This window comes from Chrysemys picta, chromosome 17 (assembly GCF_011386835.1).
Source record: "Chrysemys picta bellii isolate R12L10 chromosome 17, ASM1138683v2, whole genome shotgun sequence".
Lineage (NCBI taxonomy): Eukaryota > Metazoa > Chordata > Testudines > Emydidae > Chrysemys > Chrysemys picta.
In genome coordinates, this window is record NC_088807.1 from 14,223,415 (window position 1) to 14,245,943 (window position 22,529).

The 22,529-nt window shown below is 51.4% G+C and overlaps 1 protein-coding gene across 2 annotated transcripts; it reads right to left on the reverse strand.

Moving 5' to 3' along the window:
* Positions 1-6,298: 6,298 nt before the first annotated feature.
* Positions 6,299-22,147, reverse strand: LOC122173117 (uncharacterized). Of its 2 annotated transcripts, XM_065571424.1 has the most exons (6): positions 21,730-22,147; positions 20,517-20,561; positions 17,620-17,644; positions 11,239-11,288; positions 10,216-10,247; positions 6,299-6,600 (listed from the first exon to the last, which is right to left on the reverse strand). In XM_065571424.1, exons 1-6 carry the CDS (start codon positions 22,118-22,120, stop codon positions 6,529-6,531), a joined length of 615 nt encoding a protein of 204 aa, XP_065427496.1. In that variant the 5' UTR covers positions 22,121-22,147; the 3' UTR covers positions 6,299-6,528. The 2 variants fall into 2 exon arrangements, 1 of the variants encoding a protein (XP_065427496.1); XR_010593476.1 differs by lacking the exons at positions 17,620-17,644; positions 20,517-20,561; positions 21,730-22,147 and adding an exon at positions 13,842-13,900 and having other exon boundaries at positions 6,544-6,600.
* Positions 22,148-22,529: the final 382 nt, after the last annotated feature.

A 22,529-nucleotide genomic window follows, 5' to 3' on the forward strand; every position in this document is an offset into this window, starting at 1 on the left:
CAGGTTGGGGGCCGCCATGGCTCCCCACCGCTGCCTGCCCAGCTCTTATCATGGCTGGGCTGTGGATCCGAGGCCCCCGTCCAGAGCCAGGTCGGGGAGAGCTGCACAGGCAGCTATGGGGAGCCTGGGTCCCTCCACCTGCCCTGGGCGGGGGGGCCTGGGACACAGGCAGAGGGCTGCCTGCCTTCGCCTTCGCCTCCACCCAGGCAAGGGTCCCCGGCCCCCCTCCACTTTTGGGAGGGCTCCGGCGCCCTAGCATCGGGCTAGGGCTACTGGGGGCCGGCCTGCAGCCAGAGGTGCCAGGCGGCTGGATCTGGTGCTCGCACCACCTGCCCACAAGGTGCTTCAGGGCTGGGGGCCATGCTCCCACCCACAGTACTGGGGGCAGTGCCCAGCTGTCTGCCTGCCGCTCTGGGGATTGGGCTGGGGGCTGGAGCTTGGGCAGCCTGGGACTGATGCGGTGGGGGGGGGACCCTCTGGGCTCTGGCTGGGCAAGGGGGGAGTGGTGGGGCCCCAGGCAGAAGGGGTGGGCCGGCTGGGGGCTACCCTCCCCAAGCCCTTGGGTCACCCACCACCCATGGCTCCTTGTTCTCTCCTTAGCTCTGCCCCCACTCTGGCCCAGGTAGCTCCAGCTCACACGGAGGATGGGACCCCCTGGCACCCTAACTCCCGCATTAGCCTGCTTGCAATGTCAATCAGGCTGACCTGGAGCATTGGCCTCTCCCCATTGCCCTTGGGGACTGTCAGTCTCAGGGTCCTGATTTCCCATTGACCCTTCCGCTTGGTACTGGGAGCTACCCAACCAAAAAATCTCCACTGAGTTTTAGTAAGGGACTAAAAGTCACCTTACATGTAGCTGAGCTGGGAATTCAATCCCTGTCTCCCAGAAGTCCCATGCTGGTGCCTTAACCATGAGCCCATCCTCAGAAGGAAGGAGTGGGCTGGGCTGGGCTGGGCTGGGCTGGGCTGGGCTCGGCAGGCTGGCTGGCTGGGGCATTCATGGGGGCTAAGATCTGACAGAGCTCGGTGTGGCCCTGGCCCAGCTGGGAGTGAGCAGAGCTCTGCAGGCTGCAGGGCAGAGTGACTGACAGCATCACCGTCCTGGGGAAGGAAGGGGGAAACTGAAGGAGTCTGTAGTGACATCACTCAGGAGCTGATTGTACCAGCAGCAGGGCCAATATCACCCATTTCAAAGCTCATAGCCAGATTTTCCAGAGTTGGGCTCTCAGGCACCTAAATGAGTGCCAGCTGCTGGGTGCTGGCACTTAGAAACCTGGCCATCAGTCTAGAATTCCTGCCAAACATCAGCTCAAACCCAGACACCAAAGTGATGTAATTGCTTCATGCAGTGACTGCTTTCCAGGGAGCCAAATACTGGCATGATGTTCTCTTGCATTCATATGGCTGCACTCTCTGGCTGAGGCAAACAAAGTTTCACCAAACCATAGCTTGTGACTAATACTTTTTGCTTGACATTTATATTCCATCACATCCCTAGAAACCTACATGACATTAAACAGACCTGAAAATTCAAAGGGGACCCTGACGCTGTTGTCAGTTCTCATCATTCACAGCACATCTCATAACATTGACTGTTTTCCTTAAAGACCAGCTGCTGATCTGCTGGGATTATGTGAGAATCTTGGATTTTGTTGAAATGCGTACGTCTCTAGCCTTCCTGGTTGTGAAGAACACCTGGAAAACCTGACCTCCAAAAGGTCAAACATCAGAAGCCAAATAGATGCAAGCAAAATGAATAATTAAAAAAAATCTCATGAATTCTTAAGGCGAACAGCAGAGGCTAACAGCGGGAGTTTGCCTGGGAGCTGTCCAAGAGGAGGTTCGCTAAGTGCTGCATTAGGGGGGCTGTGTTGGTGAGTATCTGAGTGCCTGCTGCTGGGACAGTTGGTCAGTTTGACCGTGTGCTTGATTGCTTGCTTGTTTGTTTGAAAAGTGTGAATTGGGAGTGCTTTGTTCCAGGTGGGCCTTGAGTGGGCCTGACTGGTATATAAGGGCAGTCAGCAGCGAACCAGCTGAGCAGCGAACAGCAGAGGCTAACAGCGGGAGTTTGCCTGGGGAGAGCGCACTGAGGCTTTCATCTGCAGGTTTCTCTGAGTAGTTCCTGCAGCAGTTGAGGAAGCTCTTAAGAGGACGGTGATATGGAAGGTGAGCGATCAGCTGTTGTAACCTGCACAGGTTGTGCCATGTTTGTCTTTCTTCCACAGGACAGAAGCGACTTTGTCTGTACAAAGTGCAAGCTGGTCTCCATATTGGAAGAGAAGGTTCGAGGGCTGGAGAAACGAGTGTCGACTCTGCGTTGCATAAGGGAAAATGAAGATTTCCTGGACAGACGTCAGGAGATGCCTCTACGGCCACAATGTTCTGAAGATTCAGAGCAGGCGCAGCAGGGACAGAAGGATTGTGAGGAGGTTTGGCAGCATGTGACCTCCAGAAGGAGAAAGAGGAGCATCCATGCACCAGCAATGGAGATACAGGTGAGCAATCATTTCCATGTTCTCTCTACAGGTACTAATGCGGAGAGTGGACTAGATGACCCATCTGAGGGAAGGGAGCAGAAGGAGACTCCACCGATTGGAAGGCAAAAGATGCACTGTCCTAGGGATGGGGGTTCCACGACCACCACTCCCAGAAGGAGGAGGAGGGTGGTGGTGGTCAGGGACTCCCTCCTCAGGGGGACTGAGTCATCTATCTGCCGCCCCGACTGGGAAAACCGAGAGGTCTGCTGCTTGCCAGGAGCTAGGATACACGATGTGACGGAGAGACTGCCGAGACTCATCAAGCCCTCGGATCGCTACCCCTTCCTGCTTCTCCACGTGGGCACCAATGATACTGCCAAGAATGACCTTGAGCGGATCACTGCAGACTACGTGGCTCTGGGAAGAAGGATAAAGGAGTTTGAGGCGCAAGTGGTATTCTCGTCCATCCTCCCTGTGAAAGGAAAAGGCCGGGGTAGAGACCGTCGAATTGAGGAAGTCAACGAATGGCTACGCAGGTGGTGTCGGAGAGAAGGCTTTGGATTCTTCGACCATGGGATGGTGTTCCAAGAAGAAGGAGTGCTAGGCAGAGACGGGCTCCACCTAACGAAGAGAGGGAAGAGCATCTTCGCCAGCAGGCTGGCTAACCTAGTGAGGAGGGTTTTAAACTAGGTTCACCAGGGGAAGGAGACCAAAGCCCTGAGGTAAGTGGGGAAATGGGATCCTGGGAGGAAGCACAAGCAGGAGAACGCAAGAGGGGAGGACTCCTGTCTCATGCTGAGAAAGAGGGACGATCGATGAGTTATCTTAAGTGCCTATACACAAATGCAAGAAGCCTGGGAAACAAGCAGGGAGAACTGGAAGTCCTGGCACAGTCAGGGAACTATGATGTGATTGGAATAACAGAGACTTGGTGGGATAACTCACATGACTGGAGTACTGTCATGGATGGATATAAACTGTTCAGGAAGGACAGGCAGGGCAGAAAAGGTGGGGGAGTTGCGTTGTATGTAAGAGAGGAGTATGACTGCTCAGAGCTCCGGTATGAAACTGCAGAAAAACCTGAGAGTCTCTGGATAAAGTTGAGAAGTGTGAGCAACAAGGGTGATGTCGTGGTTGGAGTCTGCTATAGACCACCAGACCAGGGGGATGAGGTGGACGAGGCTTTCTTCTGGCAACTAGCAGAAGTTGCTAGATCGCAGGCCCTGGTTCTCATGGGAGACTTTAATCACCCTGATATCTGCTGGGAGAGCAATACAGCGGTGCACAGGCAATCCAGGAAATTTTTGGAAAGTGTAGGGGACAATTTCCTGGTGCAAGTGCTGGAGGAACCAACTAGGGGCAAAGCTTTTCTTGACCTGCTACTCACAAACAGGGAAGAACTAGTAGGGGAAGCAAAAGTGGATGGGAACCTGGGAGGCAGTGACCATGAGATGGTCGAGTTCAGGATCCTGACACAAGGAAGAAAGGAGAGCAGCAGAATACGGACCCTGGACTTCAGAAAAGCAGACTTTGACTCCCTCAGGGAACAGATGGGCAGGATCCCCTGGGAGAATAACATGAAGGGCAAAGGGGTCCAGGAGAGCTGGCTGTATTTTAAAGAATCCTTATTGAGGTTGCAGGAACAAACCATCCCGATGTGTAGAAAGAATAGTAAATATGGCAGGCGACCAGCTTGGCTAAACAGTGAAATCCTTGCTGATCTTAAATGCAAAAAAGAAGCTTACAAGAAGTGGAAGATTGGACAAATGACCAGGGAGGAGTATAAAAATATTGCTCACGCGTGCAGGAGTGAAATCAGGAAGGCCAAATCGCACTTGGAGTTGCAGTTAGCAAGAGATGTTAAGAGTAACAAGAAGGGTTTCTTCAGGTATGTTAGCAACAAGAAAAAAATCAAGGAAAGTGTGGGCCCTTTACTGAATGAGGGAGGCAACCTAGTGACCGAGGATGTGGAAAAAGCTAATGTACTCAATGATTTTTTTGCCTCTGTCTTCACGCACAAGGTCAGCTCCCAGATTGCTGCACTGGGCAGTACAGCATGGGGAGAAGGTGACCAACCCTCTGTGGAGAAAGAAGTGGTTCGGGACTATTTAGAAAAACTGGACGTGCACAAGTCCATGGGGCCGGATGCGCTGCATCCGAGGGTGCTAAAGGAGTTGGCGGGTGAGATTGCAGAGCCATTAGCCATTATTTTTGAAAACTCATGGTGATCGGGAGAGGTCCCAGATGACTGGAAAAAGGTTAATGTAGTGCCCATCTTTAAAAAAGGGAAGGAGGAGGATCCGGGGAACTACAGGCCAGTCAGCCTCACCTCAGTCCCTGGAAAAATCATGGAGCAGGTCCTCAAGGAATCAATTATGAAACATTTAGAGGAGAGGAAAGTGATCAGGAACAGTCAGCATGGATTCACGAAGGGGAAGTCGTGCCTGACTAACCTAATTGCCTTCTATGATGAGATAACTGGCTCCGGGGATGAGGGGAAAGCAGTGGATGTGTTATTCCTTGACTTTAGCAAAGCTTTTGATACGGTCTCCCACAGTATTCTTGCCGCTAAGTTAAAGAAGTATGGGCTGGATGAATGGACTGTAAGGTGGATAGAAAGCTGGCTAGATCGTTGGGCTCAACGGGTAGTGATCAATGGCTCCATGTCTTGTTGGCAGCCGGTTTCAAGCGGAGTGCCCCAAGGGTCGGTCCTGGGGCCGGTTTTGTTCAATATCTTTATTAATGATCTGGAGGATGGTGTGGACTGCACTCTCAGCAAGTTTGCAGATGACACTAAACTAGGAGGCGTGGTAGATACACTAGAGGGTAGGGATCGGATACAGAGGGACCTAGACAAATTAGAGGATTGGGCCGAAAAAAACCTGATGAGGTTCACTAGGACAAGTGCAGAGTCCTGCACTTAGGACGGAAGAATCCCATGCACTGCTACAGACTAGGGACCGAATGGCTAGGTAGCAGTTCTGCAGAAAAGGACCTAGGGGTCACAGTGGACGAGAAGCTGGATATGAGTCAACAGTGTGCTCTTGTTGCCAAGAAGGCTAACGGCATTTTGGGCTGTATAAGTAGGGGCATTGCCAGCAGATCGAGGGACGTGATCGTTCCCCTTTATTCGACATTGGTGAGGCCTCATCTGGAATACTGTGTCCAGTTTTGGTCCCCACACTACAAAATGATGTGGAAAAATTGGAAAGAGTCCAGCGGAGGGCAACAAAAATGATTAGGGGTCTGGAGCACATGACTTATGAGGAGAGGCTGAGGGAACTGGGATTGTTTGGTCTCCAGAAGAGAAGAATGAGGGGGGATTTGATAGCAGCCTTCAACTACCTGAAGGGGGGTTCCAAAGAGGATGGAGCTCGGCTGTTCTCAGTGGTGGCAGATGACAGAACAAGGAGCAATGGTCTCAAGTTGCGGTGGGGGAGGTCCAGGTTGGATATCAGGAAAAACTATTTCACTAGGAGGGTGGTGAAACACTGGAATGCGTTACCTAGGGAGGTGGTGGAGTCTCCTTCCTTGGAGGTTTTTAAGGCCCGGCTTGACAAAGCCCTGGCTGGCATGATTTAGCTGGGAATTGGTCCTGCTTTGAGCAGGGGGTTGGACTAGATGACCTCTTGAGGTCCCTTCCAACTCTGATATTCTATGATTCTATGATTCTAAGGCAACCTTGGGTTTTGGGGCGGGGCGGGGGGGAGGGGGCTGCCTCATGATTTTTGTATACTTTGGGTTGGCAATGGAATCTCTAAACAGAGCTGAGAGGACTTGGGAGCTGAGCTGTCGATATAAAGAGGCAGGGGGCAGGAATACAGAGTTTGGGTATTTTTCCCAATTTTATTTGTAAGAAACTTTTTTTCCAGAAGGAAAACAGGCAGCATTTGCCCTGAGAATATTCCAATGTCCTACAGCACTTTGGGTGCTGTGCATTGTCCTGCTGTGACCCCTGAGCAGGTCCCCCAATTCTTTGCTGCACGGCCCCTTTGGAGGTTCTGTGATGCGGCTGCGCACTGACGACTCCTGCATTTCAGCAAGTGGAGCATTAATGACATCTGTCCCGCTGCAGAGCGATGGTCGCGTATGTCGATGTATCTTCTCTCTGGGGCCGTGGATGCTTTAAGATAAACACAGTAATGTTATTTTTCTGCTAAGCCAGCCTGAAGCCAGAGAAATGAAGCCAGAAAATGTCCGTCTGACAGCACTGCTGTACGTACATCAGGGGCAGTTCTAATGGGAATCTAGGCTGGGAAACACCATTGGCCTCACTTCCTACATCAACCTCTCTGAGGCAGGCAGCTCAGATTTCCCCCTCCCCAGCCTTGGACTGGCCCTTTTCTGCTCCCCAGACAGCTGGGCTTTGCCATGACACCTGCCAGCTGGGCAGAGGAGCACTTCTCCCTCTCTCCATGCCAGCTGCCCCATCGAGGTAGTGCCTGGTTCTCCCTGTGATGGGCTGTTATTATAGACTCATAGACTTTAAGGTCAGAAGGGACCACCACGATCCTCTAGTCTGACCTCCTGCAGATTGCAGCCCATAGACCATCACCCACCCTCTCCTGTAACAGACCCCTAACCTCTGGCTGAGTTACTGAAGGCCTCAAATCATGATTTAAAGACTTCACATTACAGAGACTCCACAATTTACACTATTTTAAACCTGAAAGTGACCCATGCCCCATGCTGCAGAGGAAGACAAAAACACCCCATGGTCTCTGCCAATCTGACCTGGGAGAAAATTCCTTCCTGGCCCTGAATATGGTGATCAGTTAGACCCTGAGCATGTGGGCAAGACCCACCAGCCAGACACCTGGCAACAAATTGTTTATAGTAAGTCAGAGCCTGACCTATCTAGTGTCCCATATCTGGCCGTTGGGGATATTTGCTGCTAGCAGTTGCAGATTGGTGACATGCCATTGTAGGCAGTCTCATCATACCATCCCCCACATAGACTTATCAAGCCAGTTCAGTTTTTTACCCCGATTGCTCCTCTTGGGAGGCTGTTCCAGAACTTCACTCCTCTGATGGTTAGAGACTTTCATCTAATTTCAAGCCTAACCTTGTTGATGGCCAGTTTATATCTATTTGTTATTGTGTCCACATTTGCTTCACATAAATAATTCCTCTCCCTCCTTGGTATTTATCCCTCTGATATATTTATAGAGAGCAATCATATCTCCCCTCAGCCTTTGTTTGGTTAGGCTAAACAAGCCAAGCTCTTTGAGTCTCCTCTCGGAAGGTGGGTTCTCCATTCCTCAGATCATCCTTGTAGCCCTTCTCTGCACCTGTTCCAGTCTGAATTCATCTTTCTTAAACATGGGAGACCAGAACTGCACACAGTATTCCAGCTGAGGTCTCACCAGTGCCTTGTATAATGGTAAACAACAAGGAGTCTGGTGGCACCTTAAAGACTAATAGATTTATTTGGGCCTAAGCTTTCGTGAGTAAAAACCTCACTTCTTCGGATGCGTAGAGTGAAGTGAGGTTTTTACTCACGAAAGCTTATGCCCAAATAAATCTGTTAGTCTTTAAGGTGCCACCAGACTCCTTGTTGTTTTTGTAGATACAGACTAACACGGCTACCCCTTGATACTTGTATAATGGTAATAACACTTCCCTGTCCCTACTGGAAATACCTCGCCTGATGCATTCTAGGACTGCATTAGCCTTTTTCACAACTTATCTTATCCGAAATAAGGATTAATCTGTGCTGCAGGCAGTGTAGTTGTTTCCTGTCCAGTTTGGTATCTTAATGATTGATGTTATTAATGACAATATTTATAATGGTTCCAAGCACTTTTTTATTATTTTGTTGTTATGTTGGAGATTGTCTGGCTCCCAACAAGCATGTCTTTGATCTATGAGCAATCGCAGTACCTTACTAAAATTGTTGGCTGTGATAACCACCTTCTATTCAAGCTAAATAAGGGAACCATTAAATGTCACTTTATTTGGTTTCAGCTGAAGCAATGGAAAACCACCGTCCAAGGAGTAGACCGCAGAAAAGCCTGGGCATGGCAGGGGCATGTGCTCAGGGTTCCTTAGGGTCAGACTGTGTGAGAAAAGCAGCAGAAACAGCTCAGAAGCAACCAGAGGAAGCAACAAGAAAGCCAGACACAAACAGAGGAGAACTTGTAGCAGGATCCTGAAAGCTGAGAGAGAGAGAGCTTTTGGGCAGAGTGCTGGCTGGAAAGAGGCTTGAAGCTGGGATCAAAGAAAAGTGCCTCCTGTTGTTTGGTTCCTGTTGTGTTCAGGGAAACAGGACTTTGTAGATGTTATGTAAATAAGTAGGGTTGCATCAACAAACATACCTGGCTCTGTCATCACTTTCTCCTCTCAGTGTAAGTATACACAAGACCCAGAATATTGACTAACTGCTTGGGTCAAAGGGAAACCTATATATATAATTTTTATAGAGTTAAACCAGCTTCTGAATTCACAGGAGTCATAAATGTCTCTGTAAAAATACCCTGTCCTACAATCATTTACTAAAATCTCTAAAGAATAAATTGGTGTTTGTTAGTATAAGAACAGCCAAAGTAATTTTAGGAAAATCTCTGAAAAGTGAATGAGAGTCCAACTCTCTGAGATCACTTGAGTTCTTTGCCCCAGATTTTCAGGAAAAGATCTACACAGTCATTTGATGTGGTTATCAAAATTCATAACTGCTGGAATAGATCTGTGGTGGTGTGTGTGAAAATCAGACTCATAACGGGATGCTAACTTCAACCTTAACTTTAAGGAGACCAGCTATGCCTCCCATGATAGCAGCACACAGCTCTTCCTTTTGTGACACTGCTTTAAACACACAATAAAATGTTACACATTAAAAATAATAATAATACTAGGACTGAACTTCAGTGACCCAAACTCCTCCCATCCATCTTTAGAGGTTATTCATTGCCAGTATCAGCTGAAGTATGGACAAATAATTATCGTAAGGAAGCAGTTGGAGGCAGGAAGCTCTGTGTTAGCAGCTTTCCCTGCCACTAACATGATACCCAGGGTGTGTGCATCACTGCACAGCTGCTACTAGCAGTGTGAGGCTGTGCACGCCCCACTGACACCTCCATCACATGGAGACCCATAGGGGGAAATCCTGCCCCCACTGAAGTAAATGTGAAACTCCAGGATTTCACCCCTTTCCTGTCTTCCTTCCCCTTTGGGAGGCCCGTGGTGGGGGGGTTACCAGCAAATGGTGCTGGGGCTTCACTTACAGGATCTGTCTCACTGGAGCCGATTCCCACTTGGTAACATTTCAAAGGAGGTTTTCAAACCCGCCTATGGGACTGGAATGTCCAGTTCCCAGGAGTTTTAATGGGAAGTTTTAACCTTGAACATCTCTGCCTTGGTTACTTGTCTGACTGCAGAGGCTGGTGGGAAAAGCCCCTCTATAGCTGATACATTTTCAGGCCATGGGGGTTTCTCCCCTATTGCTGCAGTGTGGAGTTTGGGAAGGATGTTTTCCTCTTGCCTGGATGCGTGTCTGTGTGTCCATGGGGGGCAGGGCCTGACTGGCCAGGCCAACAGCAGTTATGGGAGGCATCTACCTGCTCCTGGGTGGAGATCTGTGGCCCCAGCAGTGAGACCAGAGTAACAGACACAACCTGAAGCCTGGGAATCCTGAGTAAATCCATGTCCCAAGCACACGGGTCACTGCCGAGCTGGAACAGGCAAACAAATTGCTCTTTTCTATCACTTCATTTTGTCATTAATAAAAGCTGAGACTCACCCTGGTGCTTCCCAGCCAATTCACGGAGGCATCTGGAGAGAGAATGACAGTTACACATTGTCACGTGGGTGTAAATGCCCTTAAGGGAAGGCACCTCGCTGAGCACAAATTATAACCCCCCGGCTCCCACCTCTCCCCCAGGCAGGGCAGGGCTCCCCCGTGGGCGGCACTGAGCACAATGGAGCCTGATCCTGATCAGGGTTGCTAGAGGATACCGAAGCAGAAGGATTTAATGCGACTCTTGAAGATGTTCAGTAGAAACTGTCTGTTTGGGTTTCCACAGACCTATTTTGTCACAAACAGAGGTGGCTTTTCAGCAGAAAATTTCAAAATTTTGTTCAAAAAATGAATACCCCCAAACTGAACTATTTTGGCCAAACCCAGAAATATTCTGGTTCAGAATACCAGCATGGTTCTGCATGGGACTTGTAGTACAGTTGCCTCATGCTCATATTCTCCTGTACAGGCTGGCCTGGCTGGCTGGGCTTCATCTCCCGTGATTCACTGCAAGCGGGGACTCCCATGACGTACTATTTCCCGTCACCAAGAGGGGAGAAAGTGGTGCATCATGGGAGAGTCAGAGAGCCCAGCTCAAAGAAAAGACCAGGCGCATGAGGCACCTAAACTATGCCTATGAGGCACTCTTGCACCCAGCTCCCAGGGAAGACTGTGGAACACTTTCCAATGGGAGCTTTCCCCAGGATGTGTCCTTTCCATGAAGGAAGCGAAGCAGTAACAATTTGCTGCAGTCCCCTAAGCCATGGCAATGCAGGACAGGGGATTACAGGCAAAGGGTGGGACAAAGGAACCTTAGGGACTCAGATGCACAAGCCCTGGGACGCCGAGAACTTTTTCTCCTCATTCACTTTGATCACAGGCAGTTTGTTGTTTTAACTCTTGGCCAGACAGTCTGACCTGGGATCTGTCCATCCCCTACCAATTAACACATTTACCCCAAACCCCGCCTTTCTCCCTCTTCTGCAGGTGACCCCGGTAACCCCAATACTCTACAAAAGCTCTTACATTCAATATGATCTTCAGGTGTGTTGCTGGTGTCATGCTGGACTCGTTCCCTGTGGGGAGTAATAAGGACAGGGGATATCAGTGATGCCATGTGCTCTCTGTGTGTCACCTTGGTGACACTGAGTCTGTTTTCAGAGATCCAGCTGTGAGGAGTTTTCTTCCCATGGCTGGTTCTGCTGCTAGGACCTTACATCTCCATTCAGCTCACACTCAGGGGAAAGGCAGCAAGCCCTACTTCTGGATAATCAGGGAACACGGCAGCTTCACTATTTATGGAGGGAAAGTCTAATAAGGCTGAGACTTGAACATCCTGTTCTACTTCAGCAAAATGGCCAAGAAACCAACCACTCAAAATCCCACTAGGTCAGCATGGAGTTAAGACTGGGGGGAACCAAAAATCCCTGACATCTCAGGACAGAAGTTGAAGAGAACTCAGTCGTTTTCACAAAGTTACAAGTGGGTGACCTTTTTTAACGGAAAATTTTTTCATGAACAATATTTTAACCAAAGTCAAATGTTTGGACAAAATTGTTTGATTTAATGAAATTTTCAGTGAAAAAAAATACTTTAAAAAAATGTTCATTTTGTTTTCTTTCGAATGGACATTTTGAATTCTTTTGTCAAAACCCCACATTTTCTCTGAAAAATTTCAAAGAAAAATTTTTATTTGAAATTTTTTCACCCTAATAAAACTGCATTTTTCACCCCGGTCTGCTCACAATGTAGAAAGGCTGAATGTTCATCCTTAAGGCTCGACTTTAATGTCTTTGCATAATGTGGAATTGAATCTTCAGAGCCCCCTTTCTGGCCCAGTCTGATAACCAGCTCCCATGACCCAGGAGGGCAGGGTGGGGGTGTCTGTGGGTCATAGGAGCTGGTTATCAGACTGGGCCAGAAAGGGGGCTCTGAAGATTCAAGAGACTGGTCATATGAGAGGAGCAGGGCCGGCTCTAGGTTTTTTGCTGCCCCGAGCAAAAAAAATTTTGGCTGCCCGCCCCCGCCCGCCCACTGCACCCTCCTGCCGCCCCAGCCCTGGGTCACTAGTAACTCGCTCCCAGGGTGGGTCATTCAGCAGGAATTTTGGATGTGCACAGAACACAGACAGGATTGGTTCCCATATGGTTACAGAACTGCAGTAAAGTGGAACAATTTTCAGCTTGTGTGATTGGAGGATATCTGGATGCATATTATAAGACTGTCCTACATAAATGAGGAAAAGTTGAGGTGCCTTTATTATTCTTTTGTTCCATTCTTTGTTTCTATGGGGAATTTGCCAATGCAATATCAATGTCTTCCTTTTAAACAAATAAAACTAAAATTTAAATATAATAATAATAATAATAATTAATAAAAAAAGCAATGGCTGTTGAAAATAGCAATTCCAGTCCTAATAACCACTGGGAAGCATTTCTTGCTCAATTTATTCTACTTTTTCCTACAGCAAGTTACAGTGGATCAGTATATTTGATTTGGGAGAAATGAAGTAACAGCTGCCCAAATTGAGCTTGAGCACGCCTGAATTTTGAGGGTATTCAAATCTGGAAGGCAGGTGCTAGATTCCCTTTCTGAATATTAGCTAAATCTGGAAAAGAAAAGTCCATTTCTGCTTCCATGGCTCAGAAGTGTAAATCCTCCTACGTGCCTGGTACTGTATCTAAAGCTGCCCAGTCTAGTAGAGCCTCACGTCCCTTACTTTTCATTTTAAATTCTAGTGGGATCCATGTACCTGCGTTGCTAGGCTTCAGATAGAGAGGTGCAATGTCCATTTAGTCCAGCCAATTCTTTCTTTGGGGGAGAGCCCAGGGCTGGGGCGGCAGGAGGTGTGGGTGTGTGTGGGGGGAGAAGAGCCCAGGGCTGGGGTGGCAGGAGGTGCAGGTGGGGGCCAGAGCTGGGGCAGCAGGGGATGCGGGTGCAGGGGGGGGAGAAGAGCCCAGGGCTGGGGTGGCAGGAGATGCGGGTGTGGGGGGGGGGGAGAAGAGCCCAGGGCTGGGGTGGCAGGAGATGCGGGTGTGGGGGGGGGGAGAAGAGCCCAGGCTGGGGCGACAGGAGGTGCAGGTGGGGGCCAGAGCTGGGGCAGCAGGGAGTGCGGGTGCGGGGGGGGGGGGGGGAGAGAAGAGCCCAGAGCTGGGGTTGCAGGGGGTGCATTGGGGGCCAGAGCTGGGGCAGCAGGGGGTGCGTGTGCAGGGGGGGGGGAGAAGAGCCCAGGGCTGGGGTGGCAGGAGGTGCGGGTGGGGGCCAGAGCCCAGGGCTGGGGCACCAGGGGGTGCAGGTGGGGGGACAGCCCAGGGCTGGGGCAGCAGGGGGTGCGGGTGGGGGGACAGCCCAGGGCTGGGGCAACAGGGGGTGCGGGTGGGGGGACAGCCCAGGGCTGGGGTGGCAGGGGGTGCGGGTGGGGGGGACAGCCCAGGGCTGGGGTGGCAGGGGCTGCGGGTGGGGGGAGAGCCCAGGACTGGGGCGACAGGAGATGCAGGTGGGGGCCAGAGCTGGGGCGGCAGGGGATGTTGGCAGGGGAGAGTCCAGGGCTGGGGCAACACAGGGGTGCGGGGAGAGCCCAGGGCTGAGGTGGGGGGCAGCAAAAAACCTAGAGCTGGCTCTGTTCCTACCATTTACAGCAAGCTGCATCATGAGGTTTCACTTCTACACTCCTTCCCCCTCCCTTTCCTGTTAATTACGACAGAGGGAATGCTGGGAAATGTAGTTGTTTCCCTGCTTCAGATTGGCTCTATAGGCAGGGAGCTAACCAAGGAACTACAGCTCCCAGAGCCCCCTGTTTGCCACTCCAAGCACCTGCTTGCTTTGCTGCTGCCTAGAGCCAGCCCTGGAGAGGAGCAGGGAGGGAAGGAATGTTTGGGGAAAGGCAGCTACAGAGCCCGACGGATGTGGGGCGCAGGAGGCAGGCAGGGAACATACACAGCTGGGAGTCAGGGGAGAGGACTCCCGGTACTGAGAGTCTGTGTGTCGTGTCCCCCCTGTTATGTAAAGCCTCTGCTCAAATGCGATTGTAAGATCTGTAACTTGCGTTATTAAGTTCTGCAACCTTTTTGCAGTTTTTGTAACTTCAGTGATTGTTAGCATAGCCTTTTAAGTTTTGTAACCTTTGCAAGCTCTGAAACCTTTTCAAGTTACCACTTGTATAATTTCCAAGCTGTGTTGTATCCCATCACACAATCAGAGAGAGTGTGAACAAGGGAGTGTATGTGGGACTGGGCGGAGAGGAACTGCAAGGAGAAAGGAGCCCAGAGACAGGAGCCAGATGTGTCTGATATAATCTGCCCTGAGAAGGCAATCACAAAGTGCTGTAAAGAGAAGAAGAACCTGGTATGCATGAAAGGAACTGGTCTGGGAATGCTTCTCGGTGACGGACACAGAAGTAAACCTCAGTGTATGTGACAGGAGCCACCCAGTTCCAGAGAAAGGAAGCAGCCATGCACACAAGCAGCTGCTGCTCCTTTACCTGCTCAGCAGCCTGGATTCGTGACCGCAGGTGGACACACCAGATCAACCACGCTTCGGCTTCTCGGTCTCCATGCTGTCTCCGGTAACTCTCCGCCTGTGTAAGTGGGTGGGTGCATGAGGGTATGAATGCGGTGAATGTGTGCATGTATGAATAAGCTCCATCTCTTTTCTATCTGACCCAACAGCGGCATCATAATAAAACTAACACAAGTGTGACCCTGGGTTGGTTTTTAGGGGAACAGAGTTAACACCCCCTACCCCCACCAGTCGCTGCACTGGGAACCCAGGCTGGGCCGGACACTGGCAGAGCCTGGACACTGCCTCAAGTCTCCCCATGCACCTTTCCCTCTCTGTGTGCAGCTGGGCACCCCATGGACTCCCTGGTCTCCCACCTGGCTCTGTCTGCCCCAACCACAGGGCTTAGAACGAGTGTATGGGCCCCGTGGCCCTCATAAGGGCTGCAGCGAGCCCAGAGGGCTGCAGAAGGGTCAGAGGGGGAAGGCAGCAGTCGTCGAGGGGAGCCCTGAGTGACAGATGCTGGCTGCAGAGCAATTGGAAGTGACCCTTAGAGACTCTCTGTAGGGTCCTTGAAGGGTCTCTGTGAGGGGTAATGGGCAGATAGGGAGCCAGGAGCACTTGGAAGCTCCCCATCTGCCTGTGTGTTATTCACATGTAAGGCACGCTCTGAACCCCCACAGGCATCAGGGCCGGCTCTAACTTTTTTGCCGCCCCATGCAAAAAAGAAGAGTGCTGCCCCCCCCCCCCGAACGCCGCGCCGCCGTACCCCCCCCAGTGCTGCCGAAATCCCTGCCCCCCCAGCACCACGCCGCCTGAAGCCACGCCCCCAGAATGCCATGCTGCCTGAAGCCACGCCCCCTCCGAGCACCGCGCCAGCCCCCGCCCCCCTCCGAGTGCCGCGACAACCCCCGCCCCTCCTCCAAGTGCCAGCCCCCAACCCCCCAGCGCCGCGCCAGCCCCCGCCCCCCCCCCAGCGCCGCGCCGCACCAGCCCCCGCCCCTCCTCCGAGCGCCAGCCCCTGCCCCCCCAGCGCCGCGCCAGCCCCCGCCCCTCCTCCGAGTGCCAGTCCCCGCCTCCCAGCACCGCGCCAGGCGCCGCCCCCCCTCCAAGCACCACGCCAACCCCCACCCCCTCCGAACGCCGCGCCAGCTCCCACCCCCCCAGCACCACGCCACGCCAACCCCCGCCCCCCAGCGCCACCCCAAGCCCCCGCCCCCTCCCAGCGCCGCGCCAGCCCCCACGCCTCCTCCAAGCGCCAGCCCCAGCCCCTCCTCTGAGCACCGTGCCAACCCCCACCCCTCCTCCAAGCGCCAAGCCCCCTCTCCCCTCCGAGCGCCGTGCCAGCTCCCACCCCCCCAGCGTCGTGCCGCGCCAGCCCCCCCCGCTCTGAGCGCCGCGCCAAGCCCCCGCCCTCCTGAGCGTCACGCCACCTGAAGCCCCCCCTTTGAGCATTGTGCCGCCTGAAGCCCCGTCCCCTGAGCACCGTGCCACGGAAACAAAAAGAAAACCCTCCAGTGCTGCCCCGACGAACCAATAAATAAATAAATAAAAACCCGAGTGCCGCCCCAGCCCAAGGTGCCACCCCAAGCATGTGCTTGGTCGGCTGGTGCCTGTAGCTGGCCCTGACAGGCGTCCCTGCCTCCTGGCTCTCCCCAGAAGGCGTGTGGTGGGAGCAGCGCCTCAGCCGCCCCACACACAGATCTGCACCAAATTCACGAATGCTGTGAGTGAACCCACTGTGGGTGTTTATGGGCGAGCCTTGCCTGGCACTAAACCAGCTGCATATGGGTGGCAGGTATCAGACCAGGGAGGCTAAACCTCCCCAAACAGCTGAGCATGGCCACGCCCACACTCTTCCCCAAGGCCCTTTTCCCGCATCCTGCTCTTCCCCCATGGCCCCACCCATGCTGCTCCTCTTCCCACCCTCGCTCAGCCTGTCCCCCGAAGCCAGCTGGGGTTGAGGCCCTAGGGCGGGCAGGGCAGGTGGGCCAGCTGGCAGTCTGGGGCAGCTAGGGCAGGTCAGACAGTGACCTGGGCCAGCCGGTGGGCCTGGACTCAGCGTGGCTGAGAAGAGGCTCCTCTGGCCATGGTGGGGGGCTCAAGGCTCCAGCGGGGGATGGGGACAGAAGGGGGGGGGGGAGGTGTGGCCTTGGGAGGAAGGGGTAGAGCCAGGGCTAGTTTCCCTGAATGGGGGACTCACATGCTGCCCATGCAGCTGTAGCTGATGGAGTTAACATTGCATGTTACCCACAGCAGCTGGATGGACTGGAGACCCTTGGTTCCCAGCCAGGCATGGCCACTCCTAGCCCCGACCCGGAAGAACAGACCTGGTTCTAGGGAACTGACTGGGTCACTCAGTGTTGCTTTGTGGGTGAGTAGCCCTGACACCCCCTGCGTGTAAAACGGGGTCATTTTCATTCTTTCAAACACCTCAGGGCAATTTTCAAACACACTCTGCTGCTGGTGAACTTGATGGGAACACGCCTCTTTGGCAAACCCCTTCCTTAAAGTGTCTCCTCCTAACCCCCAGATCCCATCCTGACCAGGGAATCATAGAAACATGGAAGAATAGGGTAGGAAGAGTCCTCAGAAGGTCATCAAGTCCAACCCCCTGCTCAAAGTATGACCAAACACAACTAAATCATCCCAGCCAGGACTTTGTCAAGCCGGGATTTAATAACCTCTAAGGATGGAGATTCCACGACCTTCCTCGTTAAAATCCATCCTTCTCTGGCCTTTTCAAAAATTCCTGCACAACAACCAGACTTAACCCCCTCCCTTCCCTCTCCTGCAGCAGGAGAGCTGATCTCCACTTGGACCCTGGAGCGGCTACTGGCCCTTACTTCGTGTGGAGAGAACAGACCCAGAAAGAAAACGAGATGGGAGAGGGAATAAATCTCCTCCTACCTTTGATCCCTTGGTAGAGACACAACTGGAAGCAGTAAGACAATGTGATCAGAGATGTGGCCATGTTTCCTCGTGGACGGAGAGAGAGAGAGAGAGAGAGAAATTGAGTGACGGCCCAAATTCATCATCATATTGAGCTCTCTCCTGCACCAGCCGCACTGACTTCCCCTGGGAGTGGTGTGGCCAAGTCTAACGATTTTAGTGGCAATCTCATGGCATTTCATGTTCTAGGTAAAGCCACAGGTCTGAGAGTCAGGGGCTTCACTGAGAATCTCGGCTTTCATTAAAAAAAAAAAAAAAGTTTATAACCCATGTGTTTGGGGAGAAAAGTCTGAAGATGTGACCCAAAGGCCCCCAAAGATCAAATCCCCCAGGCAAACACAAAGACCCCACACTGGTGACTTGTTGGAAATCCCATGAGTTTTAAGCCAGTCTTGAGATTGTCGGGGTGACACGAGTTCTTTGAAAGCTTGGGGCTGTGGACGCTGTGTGAGGAAAGGTTGGCAGGGCAGAGCTGTGTCCAGAGCTCTATTTCCAGAGCTGTTAGATCCTGATTCAAGAAACAACTTACACGCGGGCACAGATGTAAGGGCCCTTCCTGACTAGGGGATGCCTTCCTGAATTGCAGCCTTAGTTAACTGTGTGTCGATATTCCATCCGTACACATGCCCCTGGCTGAGTCCTAGATTATGACCCTCTGTGGGGCAGGGATTGTCCCCTTCATTACTGATCTGTGCAGCAGCTGGCACAGTGGAGTCCTGATCCCTGGTTGAGGCTCCAGGGCACTACAGTAATATACCTTATAAATAATGTACAGCACCTAGCACAGTGGGCTCCAATCCCTGACTGGGAGGGTGCTACTGCAATACAAATAATTAATCACAATGGTAACCCCTCTCTTTGATCTTTCTCCCCAGTCAGCCTCCCAAAAACAAATTATCAATTTCACTGTGTCTTTGAGCATCTCTCTCCCACCATCCCAGACACACTGGGTACAGGGGATCTAAGGGGTTGTCTCTGCCACGTCTGTCTGTAGATTTGCTAACACTGCTTGGCCTCACTGTCATACCCACCTTTCTTTCCCAGCAGATAAAGCACCACAGCCAGAACCACGACGACAGGGATTGTAATTCCCAACAGGAGGTTTAGAGGTTTAGAGGCCTTCAGATCCGGCCCTAGGAAAGAACCTCACTGTGAATGGCCCCTCCAAGCAGCCACGGGCAAGTCCCTACTGGCTGGAGCTGGCTGAGCCCTGTGGTAAGAGACCCCTAATGTCCTCATGAACATACCCGGGGAGCTCACCCCACGGTTATCTGCAGGGCGACATTATTGGCTGTTCTTTGTGAGTAAAGTTCGTTGAAGTTTTTCCAAAAACTTTTTTTTGCCAAACTTTTTTTTTTAAATCAAAATGCAGTTTAACTTTAATCAAAAACTTTCCCTGAAACAATTCATGTGCAAGGACCTTCTTAGTCTTTCCACAAACACAATTTTGAAATGAAAGACAACATTTAGTTTAATTTTGAACTGACAGTTTTGTCTCGTTTTGGTTCCAAAACCCCCCAGAAAAGGAAACTGTCTACTCAAAATGAGGCCAAATGAAATTTTTTTGTTGAGCTTCATTAATATTTTTTCATCAGAACACTGAAATTTCCCATCACAAGTTTTGAATGAAATAGTTTTCTTCACAATTTTTTGTGGCAACAAACCTGGATTTTCCCCCAGCTGTAAGGGCGAGCTCCTCAAGGCAGGAAACATCCCTGTGGGAACTGCCCTGCTTTAGGGAAATATCACTATTCAGGACAGCGCCCAGGTACAAATTTAACTTCAAACAACCATTTTAGGTCCAGCAATGTAGCAGGTGCTTAAAGTTAAGCACATACATAGGTGCTGTCCTGGCTAGGGTTGGATTTGAGTACACGCTTGAGAGCTTTCCTGAGTGAGGGTGAGAGATCTGTACAGCATGCAGAGACGTGTGCAGAGCTTGTAGAAAAATACCCAGTGGAAGAGTTTTCCATCAGAAAAAGCTGTTTGTTCAAAATCAAAACCTTTTGACAAGGCTCTTCAGTCTTTCAGAATCAAAATGTTGCTGAATTTCTGTTCAATTAAAAATTTGAAATTTTGACTTTTCATCCTGATTTCTCACAGGACAGAAATGTCATGTCCCCAGGAGCTCTTGAGGCACAGATAACATGAGTATTGTTCTGGCTGAAGTCACTAGGTGGCGCTGTTACACAAAGTCTGACACCATCTTTTCCTTGCTGTACAAGCCCTGCATGCAGCCTTTGCAGGCATACTCCTTGGGTATTGTCTGTTGATGCAAGCGCTCTGGGGGGAGTTGTCAGTTTGGGGCTCTGCTAAAGTCAGTTCCTGGGACAAGGTTGCTGCCAAGGTGCTGGGCTGAGATTCCTTAAAGAGTGGTTTGCCTGCATGCTGTTGGTGACACCTCTGTTCCAGGACTGGAGCACAGAGTGTAAATAATTACATGGAGAGAAATAACTTCTGAAGTAAGGTGTGATGATGCATCTGGTGCCTACTTCTAGAACAACACCAAATACAGTGAGTACATAGGGAGGAAATAATTCACTGACTGCCAGTTTAGCAGAGGGGGTCCGTGAACTCAAGATTAAACTCTTGCCCATCAGAAGGGTTTGGGATTCCCCCTTTGAAAGAGCCATTTTCCTGCCCTGGAAAGATGTTACCCAGCTCAGCAATGCTGGTTAAAGCCTGGGAGAGCTGCAGGGAGAATGAGCCGCATTGGATGAGCCTGTCACCCTGTTCTGTGGTTGTGTGTTTCCTCTACATCCGTTGTCACTCTCAGATTGGGGGTTGCCCAGCCCAGGACCCACTTTTCCCTAAATAGAGTCCCCAGAATAAAGAAACTCTTCAGAAGCATTTACCTTGTGGGGGGGAACCCCCGACACTGCCGCTGGTGGAGTCATCACCTAGGCAATAAATACACAAGAGATCAGAGCAGAGTATGGCCCCAATTGAGGCCCATACACAGCACAACTACACCATAGGCAATAACTGGCTGGTGGCCATGCTGCTGAAAGGGGCCTGGGGTTAGAGTGACTCACAAATTGAATCTGAGTCAGCAGTGCGACGTAGGTGTGAAAAGGGCTAACACTGTATGTAAGACACGGGAGGTCATTGTCCCGCTCTGCTCCGCACTGGTGAGGCCTCAGCTGTAGTATAGGGTCTAGTTCTGGGTGTGACACTTTAGGAAAGTTGTGGACAAATTGGAGAGTCCAGAGGAGAGCAACAAAAGTGATGAAAGGTTAAAAATACTGGGCATGTTTAGTCTTGAGAAAAGAAGCCTGTGGGGGAACCTGATAACAGTCTCCAAATATGCTAATTGCAGTTATAGAGGATGGGGATCAATTGTTCTCAGTCCCACTGAAGGTAGGATAAGCAGTGATGGGCTTAACCTGCAGCAAGGGAGGATTAGGTCAGATAGTAGGAAAAGCTTTCTAACTACAGGTTGTGGAATCTCCATCATTGGAGATTTTTTAAAAGCAGCTTAGACAAACACCTGTCAGGAATGGTCTAGATAATACTTAGACATGCCATGAGTGCAGGGCACGGGACTAGATGATCTCTTGAGGTCCCTTCCAGTCCTACAATTCTATGATTCTATAGGGCTAGTGAAGCTCTGGAATAGGCTTCCAAGGCAGGTTGTGGAATCCCTGTCACTGGAGGTTTATTAAACAGATTGAACAAACTCGTATCAGGGATGGTCCAGGTTTACTGGGTCCTGCCTCAGTGCAGGGAGCTGGACTTGATGGAATCTTGAGGTCCCTTCCCGCCTGACATTTCTATGATATTCCTGTCCCCCTCCTGTCTGGGTTGGGCCGTCTGAGCTGAGATGGGTGAAAATCATGGGGTTCCCGGTGTGAAATTTTGAACAAAGATGTTTTGTTAGAAACTTTTCACTTCAGATTTTGATGAATTTCAGCATGTGGATTTTCAGGAGTTTCTTATTGAATTGTTGGTCTCGCTCTGCCATTCACCCCTAAACCCCCCACCATTTCATGTGATGCTGAGTTGCTGGGCAGGGACACACACACACACACACAGAAAAACACAGGAACACTCACACACATGCCTTACCAGTGAGGTTGAGGCGCTGGGCAGGGCTGAGCTGGGATTTGGTCACCCGGTTCTCACTGTCCTTGATCTCGTACCCACAGGTGTAATTCCCAGAACTGACTCCAGACACCACATGGTCATAGTCGTAGATGGCCTTCTTCTTCAAGCCCCTCTGGGATGAAACCTCCTCCCCGTCCTCGCAGAAGATGATGCGGGTGGCAAGGAGCTGGGACAACACGGAGCACTGGAGCCACACGGAGTCCCCTGGCCGGGCAGACGTCTGGCTCAGGTGGAGGGTGGGGGCAGGGAGAGTGCCTGGAAAGGCGAATGGGTCGCAACTGTCAGTGGGGCTTTGCTGGTGCCCAGTACTGTTGATGGGCCAGGAGGTAAATGGCAGGTGGGTCTGTGCCATGTCGCAGATGGAGGCTCTGATTCCAGCTCACCTCTGGACAATCTCTCTCTGGTGACCGGAAGCTTTATTTCCTGGGATCATTTGGGTTATGGGCGAGCCTGGAGGCTCATCTGGGCCTGGTTCCCATTGTCTGGTGCTGCGCACTCTCCTAGAATAAGGGGCCCTGGTGCTGGCACCACACTGAACCAGCTGGAGCAGTATGGCTGGGAGAGAGGAGACCCCTCAGCGTGGCCAGCCCGTGGCCATTAGGGGCTGTCTAGGCAGGGAACGTCCAACACCTCGTTCTGCTCCGCCAGCCCATGCAGTGAAGGCCACTTGCTACCCCATGGAGCTCACTGGCTGACAGTCAAGGAGCCGTGTACAGTTCCTAACTCCTCTGGCATCTGCTCTAACATCCTCCCTGTCCCTG